This window comes from Macaca thibetana, chromosome 9, assembly GCF_024542745.1.
Source record: "Macaca thibetana thibetana isolate TM-01 chromosome 9, ASM2454274v1, whole genome shotgun sequence".
Taxonomy (NCBI): Eukaryota; Metazoa; Chordata; class Mammalia; order Primates; family Cercopithecidae; genus Macaca; species Macaca thibetana.
The window spans coordinates 118,263,727-118,282,647 of record NC_065586.1 but is presented as its reverse complement, the minus strand read 5'-3'; the positions used below and the strand labels follow the sequence as shown (position 1 = coordinate 118,282,647).

General features: G+C 50.9%; 1 protein-coding gene and 1 long non-coding RNA gene across 22 annotated transcripts in view; one reads left to right on the top strand and one right to left on the bottom strand.

The window, feature by feature from the left end:
* TACC2 (transforming acidic coiled-coil containing protein 2) overlaps window positions 1–18,921 on the bottom strand; it is a 258,151-nt gene that overhangs the window by 45,171 nt on the left and 194,059 nt on the right. For all 21 annotated transcript variants that reach the window (XM_050804563.1, XM_050804557.1, XM_050804568.1 and 18 more), the window contains one exon: window positions 11,908–12,044. In XM_050804563.1, coding sequence (XP_050660520.1) covers window positions 11,908–12,044 — 137 coding nt within the window. The remainder of the gene's footprint in view (window positions 1–11,907; window positions 12,045–18,921) is intronic.
* LOC126962905 (uncharacterized) lies at window positions 6,200–6,579 on the top strand. Its single transcript, XR_007728858.1, has 3 exons — window positions 6,200–6,255; window positions 6,346–6,435; window positions 6,481–6,579. It is a non-coding gene; the product is annotated as an uncharacterized LOC126962905 (long non-coding RNA).

Below are 18,921 nucleotides of genomic sequence, written 5' to 3'. Positions count from 1 at the left end.
CACACAAGAATTAGCCAGGCATGGTGGTACACGCCTGTAATCCCAGCTATTCCAGAGGCTGAGGCAGGAGAATCGCTTGAGACTGGGAGCGGGATGTTGCAGAGAGCCAAGATTGCGCCACTGCACTCTAGCCAAACAGACTAAGACTGTCTCAAAAACAAACAATGTACAGAATTTCAGAGGGTAACACATGCTAAGGAGAAAAATAAAGCCGGGATAGGAGATTCACTTTTAAAATAAGGTAGTCAGGCAAGATCTTCTGAGGAGACATCTAAGCAAAGATCAGAATCAAGGTAAGTGCATGAACCAGGAGGACTCCTGGGGAGGAAGCATCCTGGGCAGAAAAGGAATAGCACGAGTAAAGGCTCTGCGGCAGGAGCGCCTGGTGTGTTACAGAAATAGTGAGGAGGCCAGTGTGGCTAAAGCAAGGGTCAGGAGTAGGACAGCAAGACAGAGAAATCCTGCAGGAAGGCATATGGAGCCTTCCATAAATATTAATACCAGCCACGGCCACCAACAAGCCTGTTCTTGACTCCTCAGAGCCACTGTGAAGAACAGGGGAGCCTGTACATGGAGGCCCCCAGCACCTGTAGTGGCACTTGCTGTCTGCCACCTGCCGCTCCAGCCATCAGCTGTAACCTCTCCTTCAGTCCTGCCTGCCTATCCTTGGCCCTGCTGTTGCCTATTCTCACGGCTCTCCCAGCTGCCTCCTCTCAGCTTTTCTACTCATCAGCCACTGCCAGCCAAGGAGGTCGCTCCTATTTCCCAAACACGCTGCAGATGCTGCAAATGTTGGCCAAATGACGCTCTAAGGTCCCACCACCCTACTGCCCATGGGGATCCGGCCAGTCCCAGCTTTGGCTCGGCTACTCAGGGATCTGCTGGCACCCAGCGGCATCTTTCATGTATTTCTGAGTTCACAGCTGCTCCAGGCAGTCACGGATGCCAGAAAAAGATTTGCCAGAAAACTAAAAGTGTGTCATTGGACAAGGGGGCAAACACGATAAAGCGGTCTGCAGGCCGAAGTACTAGGAGGATGCAGAATGAGGAATAAACGGAGCTGGCACAGGTAAGACCTGGGTGTGTGCCTCATGACAGGTGTTACGTGCCCCCAGTCCCCTTCCGCCACTGGCATGGTTGCCAGACAAAGGACAGGATGCTCAGCTGGATTTGAATTTCAGATAAATCAACATTTTTTAAATGTAAGTATGTCCCATGTCTCAATGATTCTTTGTTTACCTAAGATTTAGATTTAATGGGCACCCTGTATTTTCATTTGCTAAATCTGGGAGCCTTATCTCTCACCCCAACAAACAAACAAGGTTTGGGAAATGCACAATTAACCCCTGAACTGGTCTCTTCCTGTTGATTTTCTCAGAGCAATTCATGCTCCCGACTGCAAATCTCTGGGCAATGAGTATTTTGCGCAGTGCTTGCCAAGCTTTGCTCATAAGCACCTTTCTCCTGGAGTACCTGGCAGAGAACTCAGCTCACAGCACAAGAAAACCTCAAGCTTCTTGAGTTTAGGAACCGGCCTTAGCTCTGTTTCCCGCTTGACTGGTCACACTTTCTCTTACAGGATCAAGAAACGCTTGGATTGAAAACATCATTTGGAAGCACGTCTATGAGCCAGTCCTGGTTTCAAGCCTCTCACTCCCCTCCTCTCCACCCAGGGCCTACCTGGAGCAGATGCCCTAAATACGGAGCTCTTTCTCCCAAATGGTTTCTCCAAACACTCCTGCTTCCTTCTCATTTCAAAAGGTGCTGCCTCCCTTCTTTCTAAAACCAACTCACTGTTTCCTCTAGGCCCTAGTACTCTCACGTACCACATCCTCCCACCAGCAGCGACCTCCTCTTCCTGCTCCGTAATTGCCGCTGGATACACGGAGGGCACAGAGGACCAGGGGATGCTGAGGGGGACCAGGTGCTTTCAAATGGGCCTTGGCAGGAAGAAGGAGGAGCCTCGGCCTATCCCATCATTTCTAAAGCAAGGCCCACAAAAACTAACCTCCGTCTCAGGCTGTTACACGTGCCTCTGCAGCCTGCAGAAGGAAGCCTTCCGAGGCCCTTCAAATGTCAGCAGTTATCACGCAACAATGAGCTTAACCATCTGCTCATTGCTTCCTCCAGAAGAAAGAGCTCCCTGCCTGCTTAGCATGGCTTTCCTCTTTAGAACTGACATGCTCTCATTAGCTCATCATGAACCAGGAAACTTAATCTTGCTGTAGGGTTTCTTATCCTTGGCATTATGGACGTTTGGGGGCAGTCAGGTTTCCATCCTGGGGGCTGTCCCATGCCCTGTAGGATGCTTAGCAGCATCCCTGGCCCCCACACACTGGATGCCAGTAGGCCCCATGCCCTACCCCAGTTGTGACAACCAACACTGTCTCCAGACATTGCCATGTACCCTTGGTGGGGGCAAAATCCTCCCTGATTGGGAATGGCTGTCTTATTGTGTTGGTCACCAGAGCAGGCTGCTCCACGGGGTCCCTCACAGGGCTGGAATGGCCCCTGTGGTCCAACTGGGTTCCAAATCCTCCCTGCTCACCTACTGGATTTTCTTTTCTTTTTTTTGAAACAGTCTCACTCCATCACCCAGGCTGGAGTGCAATGGTACAAAATCTCAGCTTACTGCAACCTCCACCTCCCAGGTTCAAGTGATTCTCCTGCTTCAGCCTGCTGAGTAGCTGGGATTATAGGTATGTGCCAACATGCCTGGCTAATTTTTCTATTTTTAGTAGAGATGGGTTTCACTATGTTGGCCAGGTTGGTCTCCAACTCCTGACCTCAAGTGATCCGCCTGCCTTAGCCTACCAAAGTGCTGAGATTACAGGCTCACGTGAGCCACCACACCCAGCCTCCCTGCTCCCCTGCTGGATTTCTAAACATCCACACAGCATATCTGCGTGAAGACAGATGCAGATGCAATCAACTGTGTGATTCATTTGTTCATTCCACAAATAACCTGGGGTGCCTTCTATATGTCAGCCACTGTGGGGTGCACTGTGGTCACAGAGGTAAGGAAGGACAGGACCCCAGATGAATACACACACGACACTTCCTTCACCTCCTGTCTCCACTGGCACAGATCTGGGCAATGCCCTAGAGAACAGTGCCTTGCACACGGGCTCCAGGTTTCTGGCTCAGTCTGGTAACAAAGTCAGCACCCGCAGTTCATCAGATGAAAAGGGTCACTAGGGTATCCCAGTTACATGAGCCTGCTGGGCGGCCATCACCAAGGACCACAGACTGGGCGGCTTAAACCACAGAAATGTATTTCTCACGGTGCTGGAGGCTGGAAGGCCAAGGCCAAGGCGCCAGTGGGTTTTTCTATCCTGGGGCCTCTCTCCTTGGTTTGCAGATGGCCTTTTCTCTGTGCGCACTCCTGGTCTCTTTCTCTTCGTATAGGAACACTGGTCCCCATGGGATTAGGGCCCCACCCGCATGAACCCATTCAACCTTAACTGTCTCCTTAAACGTCCTCCCTGCAAATAATCACATTGGGGGTTGAGGCTTCAGCATACAAATGTTGGAGGCCACAATTCAGACATAGCACCAGTGCTGGGCAAATAAAATGCCCAGGTTGAGGGAAAACAAATGTGTTAGAAATGATAGGAGGCTCCCAGGAAAAGGAGAACGCTAGGACAGGGCAGCCGACATCACCCAGCTGATGTCACCCTACCTTCTCCAAAGGCCACACTCTTAGCCTTGCTGGACTATTTCTCACAGAAGCACTTGCTGCCAACCCCCACACTGGTGCTTCTCCATCCTTCCCTCCTTCCCCTGTCCTGCCGTGAGTTCGCTCTGGGCAGGGATCCTTGGCGCCCAGAGGGCCAGAGGTGTGCCCAGGCACTCACAGACTCTTCTCTTAAGCTGACACATCACGGGTAGATGGTCTCCTACACAGGGAGCATGGCTTTCTATCTTCTAAGTACATGAATAGTAATCTTCAATTAGTAATATTTATTCTGGGAAAAGGTCTCCATTTTAAGTAGGCTAACGAGATATAGATAAAGCAGTACTTGGTCTTTGTGTGGCAGTTTGCTGGTTGCTGTGGGCAGCTCAGAGCAAGTCCATGATGAATTTAATATTTCCCAAATTTGTCTAGCCTAAGACACACCTGAGACACTCATTAAAACCCCAGGCTCCGCCTCCATCTGCCTCCTTCCTCTGCAGAGCGGGGGTACCTTCCAAGGGGCGGGGGTGGGGCTCGGGCCCCATCGTAACAGGTGCCGCAGCTGCATCTCCTGATCAGGAAGTCTAGAACTGGGCTGTCTCACCTCATCTGCTTCTATCTGGGTCTATCCTCATTCTTAAACCTCCGGTGGGCAACGCTTTCGTATTTGGCCACAAAAATGAGTGGGCTTTGAGGATAAGCTCAGATGGGCCTTTGAGCTCCAATTTCCTGTGGGGGTTTTACCTCAGAGGCGTGAGGCATCAGGGCTGCAGAAGCGCCAGGCAGAGGCTGTCCTGTGGTGCCCACCCTCCTCTGATGTGGTCCAAAACAGACAGCTCAAGAAACCAAACCCAAAACTGACCAGCAAGAGAGCAGGAGGCCCGTGCCGTGGCTGCCTTCTGTCCTCAGCCCAGCAGGGGTTCAGGATCTCACAGAGACCCCAGAACCCCCACTGGGTGGGTCTGTGCTCCTCTGCTTCCTGAGGTCAAACTCCTGTTCAATTCCCAGAAACCAAGAGGGAAAAGTGCCGTCAAGGCATTGTGGGGAGAGACAGTTACCGACCATGTGACCATCACTTAGTGATGAAGAAATTAAATTCTCTTTACATAAACCAAACTGTTCCCAGCAGAGTCCGCCTTGTGAGCATCTAAGTGACAGAGCCATGGTCAGGATGGGGAGAACCTAAGGGAAGGCTTTGCTCGGTGGGGTAAGAAGAAGACACCCAGGAGCACGGTTGCAGTGACAGCCCCACTGTGCTGTGGGGGCGGTTCAGACAGCTGGGACTTCAGCAACCCCGGGCTGGTCCTGGCTCCACCTAGAGCACGCCACGTGTCACTTTTTCTTTCTTTTTTTTTTTAAGAGCCAGGGTCTCGCTCTGTCACCCAGGCTGTAGTGCAGTGGCGTTATCATAGGTCACTGCAACCTCGAACTCCCAGGCTCAAGTGACCCTCTTGCCTCACCCTCCTAAGCAGCCAGCCAAACTCGTGACACCACACCCGGCTAGTTTTTAAATTTTTTGTAGAGATGCAGTCTTGCTATGCTGCCCAGGCTGGTCTCAAACTCCTGGGCTCCAGTGATCCTCCCAACTCAGCCTTCCAAAGTGCTGAGATCAGAGGCACAGGCCACCGTGCCCAGCCCACATGTACCTGTCTGTCCTGCTTTGCTGATTGTCACTTCTCTCATGTCAGCCAGAGATGAGCAGCTTTCTTGCCACGTCCCCACCTGTTGTCCTCCTGGGGCTCCTCCCTGGTGGGCTGCCTACCAAAGGGCCACAGTCCCCCAGGCAGGGCCCCAGCACCAGCACAAGTGCTCTGCCAGTTTACTGACTTAACTGCTCATTTGAAGGCGGAGAGAGAGGGCAATGGGGGAAATAACACCAGCTGTGACCTGGGGCCACTCCTCATCCTTTACAAGCAGGCATGAAACGGGACACTCTGGAAAAGTGCTTTCTTTAAAAGCTGAAGAAGACAGCAAGCAGACAGACCACTAACATCATGTCAGATTCAAAAGAGGTCAGTTTCAAAGAGTCCAGAGTCAGATAAAAAGCGGCTGAAACCTTGGCTTTCCCACTAATCAGCTTGGTGACCTTGGCCAAAGTTCCTTAACCTTGCTGTGCCTTGATGTCACTGTCTCTAGTACCACCCCCCCACAATGTTACTATTTTTCTATTATTATTATCAAATGTCATCTGTAACAGGACATCACCTGTGGGGCTTGGTTATACCCCTGTCTTCCTGGGAGGATAATGGGCTGAGCAACCAGCCTGGGGTCTGTGGGAGCCCCGAGCATCCCAGGCTCCATCCATGGCCCACTGTGCCTGTGTGGATGTGGAGTGCAGTCAAGCCCCTCCAGCGAGGTCATTATGGGAAGTGAATGTGCGTCCAGAGGGTTGGGGCCCTGCCAGGTTGTTGGTGTCTCCATCCAAGCTGCACAGGACACATGAGGTCGCCATCCTCCCCATGTGAACACAGTCACGGTGGGCAGGTGAAGTGACCATCCTTTCAGTGTAGATGTGGCCACCCTGGGGAGATGAGGTCACCGTCCTCTCAGTGTAGACGTGGCCACTGTGGGCAGGTGAGGTCGCCGTCCTCTCACTGCAGACGTGGCCACTGTGGGCAGGTGAGGTGGCCGTCCTCTCACTGCAGACGTGGCCACTGTGGGCAGGTGAGGTGGCCGTCCTCTCACTGCAGATGTGGCCACTGTGGGCAGGTGAGGTGGCCGTCCTCTCACTGCAGATGTGGCCACTGTGGGCAGGTGAGGTCGCCGTCCTCTCACTGCAGATGTGGCCACTGTGGGCAGGTGAGGTGGCCGTCCTCTCACTGCAGATGTGGCCACTGTGGGCAGGTGAGGTCGCCGTCCTCTCACTGCAGATGTGGCCACTGTGGGCAGGTGAGGTGGCCGTCCTCTCACTGCAGATGTGGCCACTGTGGGCAGGTGAGGTCGCCGTCCTCTCACTGCAGATGTGGCCACTGTGGGCAGGTGAGGTCGCCGTCCTCTCACTGTAGATGTGACCACTGTGGGCAGGTGAGGTCGCTGTCCTCTCATATTTCCTCACCTGGCTCTATGCAGGCCCCAAACTCTCCATTGTCCTTCCAGCCTGGGATGAGCGGGGCTTGGATCTGGTGGTTGTGAACCCATATACCCCTGGCTCAATGGCCAGGGCCTCCAGGTGCAGTGCCAGCCTCTGCCTGGACTGCATCAAAATCTCCAGTGGTCTCACCTGTTCCCTGGTCCTGGGCACATGAAACACTCACATGGTGAAGAGGGAGCAGCCAGCTCAAGAGGGCCTGAGTGCCTGTGGCAGCCAGACCCAGGCCTGAAAAGGCTCAGCCCTCAGCTCGCTGTGGCTCTGGTCCAAATGTGTGTGTCCCCAAAATTCCTATATTGAAATCCTCATATAAGGTGATGGTATCAGGAGGTGGGGCCTTTGGGAGGTGATGAGCTCATGGGGGCAGTATCCTCAAGAGTGGGATTAGTGCCCTTACAAAAGAGGACTGAGGAAGACTGTATGTCCTTCCACCATGTCAGGACACAGGGAGGAGGTGCCGTCTATGAACAGAAAGCAGGTCCTCACTAGACACCAAATCTGCCAGTGCCCTGAGCTTGGACTTCCCAGCCTCCAGAACTGCGAGCAATACATTTCTGTTCCTAACAGGTACCCGGTCTATGGTTACGTAGTGATAGCCGCATGATCGGACCTAAGACAGTGTGTTGTCACCAGCTGTCACAGGGAATTCTTGTGCGGGTGAAGAGGGAGAGTCTGTAAGCACCTGGCCCAGGGCATAGCAGGTGCCAGGAAAAGGCAACCACAGCCCCCTGCTCTTCACACGCCATAGTGGCATCCATCCCTGTGCCCCTGCCCCAGGCTAGGAAGGGCCTCAGCTGGGTTCTAGGATGCCCTACCCCATGCCAGGAAGTCTCCCGTGGCTACAGGGAGCACCCACATGTGGCCTCCTTGGAGATGAAAGCAGGTGACAGTGTGTACAAAAACCAGTGGCGGGTCCAAAGAAAATGGAAGCCACTGTGTGCTCTGCAGCCAGGTTGGGCACTGAGCTCCATTCCAAGTCAATGTGAGGACAGCTGTCCACAAACAGCCACTTGGAGCACAATCAGTGCCTGGCGAGGACACTGGCACTTGGATCGGGTGGCTGTGAACCTGTATACTCCTGGCTCAATGGCTCGAGCCCCCAGGTGAAGTGCCACAATCAGTGCCTGGTAGGACCATGTCCCCAGAGACAGAGGAAAGGTGTAGGCACGCAGGGCACAGGGAGGCCCCCGTTACCTCCAAGGCCCCAACATAAGCCTTTCTCTGGTCTTGGCAATCTCCTAGCAAGAATGAGTAAAGAGGCTGCATTCTCCAATGCTGAACAATGTCCCTGATGGGCAGGTGGGCAACTGTCAGAATGGATCCACCTCAACTCTCCTGCCATGTCGCCCCCACTGATCACCCACTGACTCGCAATCCTTTGCCCCATCCTCTGCCTCGGGGGTGTGTCCCAAGCTGCAGCACTCAGGACAGGCTGGCAGGACTGCCCCAGCTGCAGCACTCAGGACAGGCTGGCAGGACTGCCCCAGCACACATGAGCAACAGCAGGTCCAGCAACAGCTTTCACTCAGCACCTACTAAGGGCCTACCCCAGGCTAGGCGCACAAAGGCACCAGCTCACTGCACCTACACAGACAGCACTCTGGCTCCAAATGGAAGGGAACCGGGCTTGAAGGTGGGCAGGCCTGGGTTCTGACACCAGAGCCCCTTATCTGCTGTGAGATGGCGCATGAGGTTCGTAACCTCCACGTGTCACTGGGGAATAAGGAGAAGACATCCACTATACAGGGATGCTGTGTGCACACAGCTGATCCTCCCTCACCTGAGTGGGAGATGAAACACTCGGAGGACCTAGCACAGCCCCGACAAGGCAAATGCTTGAATGGGAGCTATTATGTAATTATATGACATGTAATTATGTCCCTCAGTGGCCGATTCTGAGTTCTAATAACACGGTCACTGTACATCAGCCAACCATTCCGTTCACAGGACCTCGGGAGGCCAGAGCTGGAAAGATCTGAAGGGTCCCACAGATCACCCTCTTCATTTTACAGATAAGGCAACTGCGCTCAGATGAGCTGAGTCCTGGCCCACCCCAGCTAGCAGCAGGTGCAATCCTTTGCCCCATCTTCTGCCTCAGGATTGTGGTCCAGGCTACAGCCCTCAGGACAGGCTGGCAGGACTGCTCCAGTCCACACATCTTCCATCGCAGGGAGCCCAGACACGCTGGTAGGACCCAATGTAGGGCAAGTGAGTGCTTTATAAAATGTAGGTTGCCAGGAGGAAAAACCGTCTTTATTCACAGCCAAAGGTCTCGTGTATTAATTCACGTGGTTCCTGCAGCACCTTTCGCAACATCCCGGGCACTGTGTAGAGGAAAGTAAACAATAGATTTTCCCCTAGTGCCCTTCTTTCCTGTGGTTCACAGAACGAATCTTTCTTCTCCTACAGCCACCTACACTAGCAAGCACAGCTGCCTTCCCACGCCTTCGTAATGCCCCATGCTGGTCTATAGAATGGACGAGGGGACCCTCCGCCTGGGAGGCAGTTTTCTAACCAGGGCAGCAAATCAAATGGATCTTTGTACAGCCCAAGCTAGGGGGCCTTTCAGCAGACACAGTTCCAGCCGTAAGTCTCCTGAGTGTACAATCCCTACACAGCCAGCCTCGCGGCCGTTTTCAAAGGAGGAGAAACATAAAGTCCCCGTTCAAACACTCCAACTGGTGTAATCCAAGGTTCTGAGGGGCTGTGACTCCGCAGCAATTAGCGTTTCCATCCCCTTCCCTGGTGGAGGTTATCTCTTAATCCTCAATAATGCTCATTCTTTTAGTAACTGCCATCTAAGAAAGAGGTCGGTGTTGTGCGTGTTCGTTTTTAAGAATGGAGATTGTTCTTTGCTTTGTTGAAAGGAAGTTAGGCAGAAGGAAGAAGGACAGGACCAAAGAAGAGAACAGAGTGGCGTCCTGTTCTCCCAGAGTTGGCAGGACATCAGACTGGGAATCCCAAAAGACGCACCCGCCTCTCCGCACACTCCTTGGTGCTAGGGATGAAACACGCCCTATAACATGCTATCATTTTCTTCTAAACTGTTTGTTTATTATTTTTGAGACAGAGTCTGGCTCTGTCACCCAGGCTGGAGTGTAGTGGTGTGGTCTCAGCTCACTGCAACCTCCCCCAGGTTCAAGCCATTCTCCTGTCTCAGCCTCCTGAGTAGTTGGGACTACAGGTGTGCGGCACCACGCCGGCCTAATTTTTGTATTTTTAGTAGAGACGGGGTTTCACTATGTTGGCCAGGCTGGTCTCGAATCCCTGACCTCGGGTGATCCACCCTCCTTGGCCTCCCAGAGTGCTGGCATTACAGGCGTGAGTCACCACGCCCAGCCAAGAATACTTTATTCTTTTTTTTTTTTTTTTTTTTGAGATGGACTCACTCTGTCACCCAGGCTGGAGTGCAGTGGTGCAATCTTGGCTCACTGCAAGCTCCGCCTCCTGGATTCACGCCATTCTCCTGCCTTAGCCTCCTGAGTAGCTGGGACTACACGTGCCCACCACCATGCCTGGCTAATTTTTTGTATTTTAAATGAAGACGGGGTTTCACCATGTTAGCCAGGATGGTCTCGATCTCCTGACCTCGTGATCTGCCCACCTCGGCCAGAATAGTTTATTCTTCATCACGTATTTGACCTAGAGATTACAATGTGTTTGTCATCCAGCCACTTTCCATTAAAACTTACGGGTAAGTTTTTAAAAATATTATGGGAAATAACAGTTTTATATGCTTTATCATACAAAATAAAGGAAGAGATGCAAATGACTCTCTGAGAACTACAGACAGCCCTCCTGGCTCTTCTCTACTTTCGAATCAAAGAAATACCAGTCACTATCCTCCCAGAGCCTGGCGTCTACACTGACTCAGCAAAATCCAGACACCGCTGCAGACTGATGAGCTGTCAAAGATGGGGACATGGGAGCAGTATTCGGCAGACTCCAGCAAAGGCATCAGCTCTCATGAAAACTGTCCTGCCCCCTTGTCCCAGCACCGGGGCTTGCTGGTTTAGGAACAAAGCCCCGGGAGTGTACATCCTTTCCAAAACAATGGGCTACTTGAACCCACGGCGGATAAAAAGAATTCCACCCATTTCTTTCTAAAACCAACATCAAGGTCAAAATGTTATTTTATTGTACAGTTTACCTGGCTCCCAGCCAGGGCAAGAGCATACTGGAGGCACCCAGCCCCATTCTTGGCTCCTTCTCAGGTACAGTTTGCCCTCGGGAGGAAGAGCTAGAGAAGGGGACAAGGGGGCCCCTGGCAGGCAGTGGCCACTCTCAGGTATCCAGCGTGTGGCCTAGAAGGGGTAGAAGGGGTTTGGCCCTGCAGACTCCTAATCACACGGGAGGGCTGTGGGCCTCCAGAGGCCCAAGGAAGGCCAGAGTGGGGTCCTCTAAGGTGTAGGGCCCAGAGCTGTCCAGGTCTAAGGACCCCCCGGCCCCCTGGCCAGCCTGTGGGGCCATTTCTGGCAGGCCCCATCTCTTCCAGGCTCCTATGAATCTTCCATGTGAGAGGTGGTTCTCTGTGCTGGTGTAACTGGGAGGTGCAGAATACACCACAGGGGTGGGGGGGGATGAGATCTATTCCATCTGTGCACTAACCACCTGTCTAAAAGGAACATAAAGGTGTTTTCACTCACGCTAAGGGAGAAAGATGTGGGAAAGTGATAAGAAATCAGGCGACAACGAGATTCATGAGGAATAAAGAAACCACCATGATGTGCTGTGAATGTCTACCTCTATCCTCGCCCACTGGCTACCTTCCTTCCCCAAGCCTAGTGCTGGAAATACACATGTAGATTCACAGGCCTGTCCAGAACTCACGTTCTCACAAGAGCGAGGTGCCAAGTGCTAGAATCCAAGACAGTGCTGTGAACTTTCAAGACCCACTGCCCTCCTCCAAACCCAATCTCCCCAGAGGCCTCCCCTAAAATTCCTCAAAACAAATGGAGAATAATCCAATGTATCTGTTCACCCTTCGTTTTCAAGAAAACTACAAAAGCCACATCAAGCACAACTCAAAGCCAAGAGGCCAACTCGGTGCTCGCCTCCAGCCTGACCCAGGGGGAAGTGCTGCAAATCTCCCCCAGGGCTCACAGCCGCAGGGCTGTCTGGGGACCTCCCTGGCCTTGGTTACCTGGTTCTTCCGGGGGTGGCTGTGCGCTGACCTCGGGTTCTGGGATGACTTCGGGGGGTGGTGGGGGTGGAGCTGGCGGAGCTTTGACAGGGGTCGTTGACTCCGGGGTCTCAAATGCCTCTTCAGAATCGGAACTCCTGATGACAGAGGGAGAAGCACAGGTTAGAATGGGGCCCAGAGTCAGTTCTGCTGAGCAAGTGTGGCCTTCGTACCCAGAGCCACTGGGTTCCAGCTCGCTGCTCAATTAAGCTGTGCAGGCACAGATGAGAGGAAAGCCATTTTCTCAGTCATGATTCCGAAGGGTGAATCTTATCACTAGCTCTGATTGCACACAAATGATGTATTCTTTGAACTCGGCTCTACTGGAAATACACGCTTCTCGCCTTAGTGGCAAATACACACACAGCGGACTCTGGATGAACTTCCGCACGCATTCATTATTAGGTGGTGATTCAAATAGAGAGAGAAGGGCATTCTGCATGTTCAATGCCATGTGCCAACTCACCCACATGATCCCACTCCATCATCCTCTCCACTGTCCTGCTTTCTCAGCGCCTCTCATAACTTGTAAGTACAGACTAATTCTAGTAGTGTTTACTATCTATCTTTTCTACTGAGCTCAAAACACAGGAGGGCAGCCGGCCTTGTTTATCACAGTATCTCCAAGCCTCTCAGTGGAGGGCCGGGAATTAACACGTGTTGAGTGGGTGAATGGAGTGAATGAAGGAAGCCAGCAAGCTGGCCAGGCAGAGGGTGCATCAGACCAAGACACAAAGCATAGCCACCAACCCTGACACAGTGAAAATGGCCCTCGCTGGTCTGCAGGAAAGTCTGTTTCCAAGGAAGACTCTTCACCCAGAACTGGACCAAAAATCCTTGTGGAGAAACTCTGTCCACTAACAAGGAGAGGTCACTGGCCACGCCTTGGCCTGGGCCGAAGGGGAACCAACAGGCCAGGTGTGGTGGCTCATGCCTCTAATCCCAGTGCTTTGGGAGACCCAGGTGGGAGGATCGCTTGATGTCAGGCATTTGAGACCAGCCTGGGCAACACGGTGAGGCCCTATTTCTATAAAAAATAAAAATAAAAAATTACTATGGCACATGCCTGTGGTCTCAGCTACTAGGGAGGGTGAGATAGGAGGATCACTTGAGCCCAGAAGTTTGAAGCTGCAGTGAGCTGTGACTGTGCCAATGCACCCCAGTCTAGGTGGTAGAGCAAGACCCTGTCTCTTAAAAAAATAAAAAGAAGACAAGGAAGAACCAACAGACAGCCCTCCCCATCACCCTGCTTCCACCGGTGACTCAATTTTATGCCAGAAAGAACAAGGCTTCCCCGAGTACTAAGCCAGCTCCACCTATGCTCAAGATGCCCACGGGCCCACGGTCCTGAGCCCAGCCTTGCCTCGGAGGACAGCTAGCTTGGCAGCAGTAGAAGCAGTTGGGCTGAGTCCCATTTTGGAAGGGTTAAACAGACCAAAATATTGATTTATTCATTTGCAACAAGGGGGTTAATTATCAAGAGGGTGGACACTTAGAGTGGCTGAATGGCACAAATGATCCCAGCAAGCAAATCTGGTGAAGATACGAAATCAGGGTGACCTGGCAGGTGACTACAGACAGTGTGGGCACAAAGCTGCACCGTGTCACCAAGCCGTGCAACCCAATGCTGAGAGATGCTCAGACTGCTGAGCTTCCACAAGGACCAAAGAACCAGGGACCCCAGTAGAGGCCACCATCTTCTAAAGACCACCAGCCAGCTGGCAGAGAGCACCAGGAACCAAACCCATCCCTCCACTATCCGTTGGGACCTGAAGAAAGAGCTATTTGGTGAGTTCACTTTAGAAAATATATATCGATGCTTTTACAACTAGTTTGTCAGTGACTTACTTCATCAGCACCAAAGATCCCCTTGCCCTCTCCACCCCCGCAAAGATCTTGGCTTCTCCAACCAGCTACAAAGCCTCCAGGGAATCAAAGAGTTTAAAAGTAACATCATAGCTGCTTTTGATGAGATCCAACAAGCCAAACCCAGTCTACTATTAAATTTCACGAGGAAAAAATTCATGCAAACACAACAGAAGATATTGACTTCTTACAAACACTCATTAATACCAAAGGGCTTAGCTTTTGTCTATGGGGAGAAGGTAAGATCCGCACTTGCACAACAACAGATCAAGGTACCTGAAGCATCTGTTTATCACTGTGGAAAACAAAAGGAGGTCACACAACTGAGCAGCAAAGAAGAATGAGAGTTCAGATCAGCCTGGCGGGCCCTGGGCACGGCCCCGGATACAGCCCTGGGAACCCAGCTTCCTCACCAGGCCCCCAGCACTGCACCATCAAGAGCAACACTGACAAGATACACAGAGATGACTTGCCTTTTTCCAGAGCCTCCCTGAAGCACCAGCAGACTGGAGTCCCCACTGCTGGTCACCGCTGTCCACATCCACCGGGCCCATTCCACTGGGGACCACATCTGCCACGAGGCATAGGCCATTTCCGCTGAAGAACAGCCTCTGTCCCCCAAATTCCCACCCTCAATTCCCCTGCTGGTATCTCTTGGATCTAAATCTCTTTCAATGTCACCCAAAAAGTTAGCTGCACCACCAGCCACAGATGCTGTGAGCTTCTCCAGCGTCCGGAGGCCCCAGTGCTGTCCCACTCAAGCAGAGATTCGGGGAAAGCCTGAATACTCGTCCATCCCCTGGCTTCTGCATTCCTGGGCACTGGCGACGTCAGGCTCTGAAGCACAAAAGGCCCTGCTCTTTCTCAACAGCACAAGCAAGCAACAGGGAGGGCCGGATGCCCCTCGGTTCTAGCCGCTGAATTCCAATGAGGTCTCCGCCGCAGCAGCTGCCCAGCCTGCGCACCTGCTCAGAGGGACCGCCGTTCACTATCGCCCTGTGTGGAAGGCAGAGCACGGGGTGGGCCGGGGCACAGCAAGCCCCTCTGTGGTCCCTTGCCTGTTTACTATGAACAACTTCTGCATCAAAACACCAGGGCCCACCATGGACCACGAGAATGGCATTCACTTCCGGTGCTGCCCGCCTTGTTTTCATATTTCTGAACCCTCTCTTGGGAACAGAGAGCAAGTTAATTAGAGGAGGTGGATGGCAGCTTTTTTAATTAGCTCTCTTTTCCCTATCCAGTTTCCCAGGGGCTCAAATACATTTCTAAGAGCAAGGATTTCGGCAGTCCACCCCCAACGAGTCTGTACATAAAAATAAAGCAGCACTTTGGAGGCCCAGTGTATGAGCGCAATTTCCACCAGCTGTTTAATATTTCTTTTCCTACTAGAAAAAAACCAAAGTACAAGAAATTATTCTGTTAAGCTCGACACATTTTAAAAATGAAAGAAAATTAATTTGCTACAAAAATGTAGCAGAAAGAGAAATGCTGTCATTACAATCTGCTGAAATATCTCTATTATAGGAAATATCTAAATTACAGGAAAATGTATTTATCAGGACATGCATATGCTATGTCCACCACAGAAGTAAATATGCAAATGCAATAAAATGTCTATATTTCTATAGTGTAAACCAACCTTGTCCAACCCATGGTCTGTAGGCTGCATGCGGCCCAGGACAGCTTTGAATGCAGCCCAACATAAATTCGTAAATTTTCTTAAAACACTATGAGAGTTTGTTGTGATCTTTCTTTTCCAGCTCATCAGTTATCATTAGTGTTAGTGTATTTTATGGGTGGCCCAAGACAATTTTTCTTCTTCCAATGTGGCCGAGGGAAGCCAAAAGATTGGACACCCCTGGCTTATAACACTTTAATTCTCAGCTTGAAAAGCATGACAATTACTACCATTTGTTGAACATACTGTTATGTGTCAGGCACAGGAATAGGCCCCTTGTACACACATCTAAAGTCTTCAAAACTGTCCTGCCTAGCCAGGTATGGTGGTGCACACTTGTAATCCCAGCTACGTGGGAGGCTGACTCAGGAGGATCGCTTCAGTCCAGGCGTTTGAGACTGCAGCAAGCTATGATCGCACAACTATACTCCAGCCTGAACGACAGAGCGAGACTCTGACTCTTAAAAAGAGAAAAGGTCCTGGCCGCCAGAGAGCAGGCCCATTTCACAGATGAGACAATTAGGCAATAGAGGTGCAAACTCCTTTGCCAGAGGCTGTATGGTTACTAAATGATGGAAGCTAAGTCTCAAATCCAGAACTGCCTGTCTCTAAAACCTATGCCCTTTTTGCTACATCTGTGGCTTCCAAACATTTTTAGTGAGCTCAATTTACAATATGCTTGTATTATAAGGTCTATCATGGAGAGCAATTAAGTTGTTTGGAGGAACTTGAAAATCTGACACTAGGGGCTGGAGACATGAGGTAGCCGGATGCCTGTTGATTTCTCCCCCCTGCACATCACTGGGAAGAGTCCTGAGATGCACCCTTGAGTCATTACAAACAGCCCCTGATTTTTAACGGCCTGTCCTGTGATCATGCAATAATTTTTAATAAGGCAGACAGGGCAGGAGTGTCAACCAGCTGTACCAACCAAATTAACCTATCAGTATAAGGCGATCAATGTGCTCATGGTATCCAATACCACATGGTGCAGTGTGTGCAACCAAGCAGGCAGGAGGGAAACACATAAACCCAAGTGTGGACAGATTGTGCTGGCCACGAAAACAGGACCCTGCCGAGCTCCTCGACTGTGCACTAGTTCAGCTTAAAAACGTGTTTTTCAAGTACTTTCTTGGTCTCTAGAGTCCCACAGCAGGCGTAAAGCCTCTGTTCCACACAACGCTGAATTAAGCACCTCCGCAGCTGACACACTGTGTCAAAGAAGGACATGGAAAATGGCCCCAAAGCAAGAGTCAGGTAGCTGGAAAATGCAGACCCTAAGAGCCTGTTTCCCTGTGTTTGTGATTTGGTTTAAATGTTTTCAGGTTTTTACTTCTATGAACTATGACAACAAAATAGCTTAAGATCAGCATCTACACACATACATAATACACACACATATATACACATGTGTGAACGTGTGAGTATATCTCTAAAACACAAGTATCTTGTAATAAAGAGGTACTATAGATATAGTTCCCAGTATATCATTAAATGGTTACATTTGCTCAAGTTTTACTGGAGATAATTCAAGGGATTGGAATAATAAATTGCAAAGGCCATAAAATCTTGGAAGTTGGAAGGAAATTTAGAGATCATATCCTATTCCAACACACTCATCCCAGCTAAAGCCCAGAGAGCTAAAGTGGCTTGCCCAAGGTGACCAGCCCATTCATGACAACCAGAGCTGGAAATTCCATAGAACTGGGCCTACCTTCATGGAGCACTGCCTTCAAACAAGAGCCTTGCTTATCTAAATACAACACCCATCCTGGAAATCTAAAGTTTATATAACATTTGAATGTTACCTGATTATCAAGAAATAATTCCTTCTTGAGCATTGCCTAAGGGGAAGAGGACACTTCCATACTCGAATCCAGGTCAATTCCTTAGAATTCCAGTTTGCAGCTCCCAACATGAAAGTGATCCAGGAACTGGAGGGAGGGTCTTGGGACCACCCCTCAAAGTGAAAGGACACAGTGCAGGCCAAAGACAGGGGCTTCCTTCTTCTGAGCTCCCCTCCTCCTCCCACCTCTTTTTCCCTTGAAGACCAAGCCCAGGTAAAAAGCAACAGCTCTGGACAAAAGCCCTGCTTGGGGAAAGCCAGCCAGCATTGTCCAGGCTGAAAGAGCAGCTGCCATCCCTGAAGAGAGAGGGAGACCTTCCAGAAACAAAACTGAGCCCTCGGCGACAGATCAGTCTCATTCATCTCTTCATCTCATGTAAGAGTCTGAGGAATCTGTGAGTAAGCGGATATTTTTGAAACTGCAGCATGCTAGATTCTATTCAACAAAATATTCCGCTGAATGAGACCTTCAGATGGTCTTGCCAATAAAAGCTTTCCCCTCCCCAGTCTGTGCACACACACACACCTCGCTGGCATAAAACAGTATGATCAGACCCGTCATTTTTTTAAGGGCTGACAAAATGGTCTTTTGCTTTAATTCTTCCATCCTGCACATACAAAAAATATCCTGCACATATTGATATTGTGATATCAATATTTAGGTAAATAAGAACATGATTTCAATACAAGCAAATGCTGAGGCCCATCTCGGACGGTCAGGTGACTGAGAAGCAGCCAGCCAGGTGCTGCCTTCCATGTACAAACACTGAGCCGGCTCTGGCGAGCCAGGCTGCTAGAATTTTCCAGGCTGCCACCTATGGCTGCCTCGAGAAAAATCAAAGCAGATGACAACACATTTACCCCGAGATTCCCAGCAGGTCCCATTTTCAGAATCAAGTAGCTATCACTTTGTGGCTATGTTGTGATGTTACCAGGGTTCCCGGAGCACTGGCCATCGCCGTCCTGACCATCGTAGGTTATAGCAACAGCATGACCAAGAGGAAAGAGCGCCGCAGATTGAGGAGTCCCATGCCTGGGTTACGGCCGGGTGTTAATTGAATACAGTGGCAAGAAATAGGAACCCAATTCTGAATGTAAACTAAAGCATGGTCAGGCACCATGGCTCATGCCTGTAATCCCAGCACTTTGGGAGGCCAAGGCAGGCAGATCACCTGTGGTCAGGAGTTGGAGACCAGCCTGGTCAACATGGTGAAACCCTGTCTCTATTAAAAAAAAAAAAACCCAAAGATTAGCCAGGCATGGTGGCGCATGCCTGTAGTCCCAGCTACTTGGGAGGCTGAGGCAGGAGAATTGCTTGAACCCGGGAAGCGGAGGTTGTAGTGACCCAAGATCACGCCACTGCACTCCAGCCTGGATGACAGGGTGAGACTCTGTCTCAAAAAAAAAAAGAAAAAAATTACTAAAAACCCAAGGAGGCTAAGGAACCGCATCTGAAGAGACAGGAATGAGGGCACTTCAGTCCGCCAACCATTTTCCGAATCTCACCTCATGGTTTAACCTCCAGGGAGGGAGTATCTACTTGGCTCCTCTTGGGTCTCTTGGTAGGAAGAGGGTAGGGAAA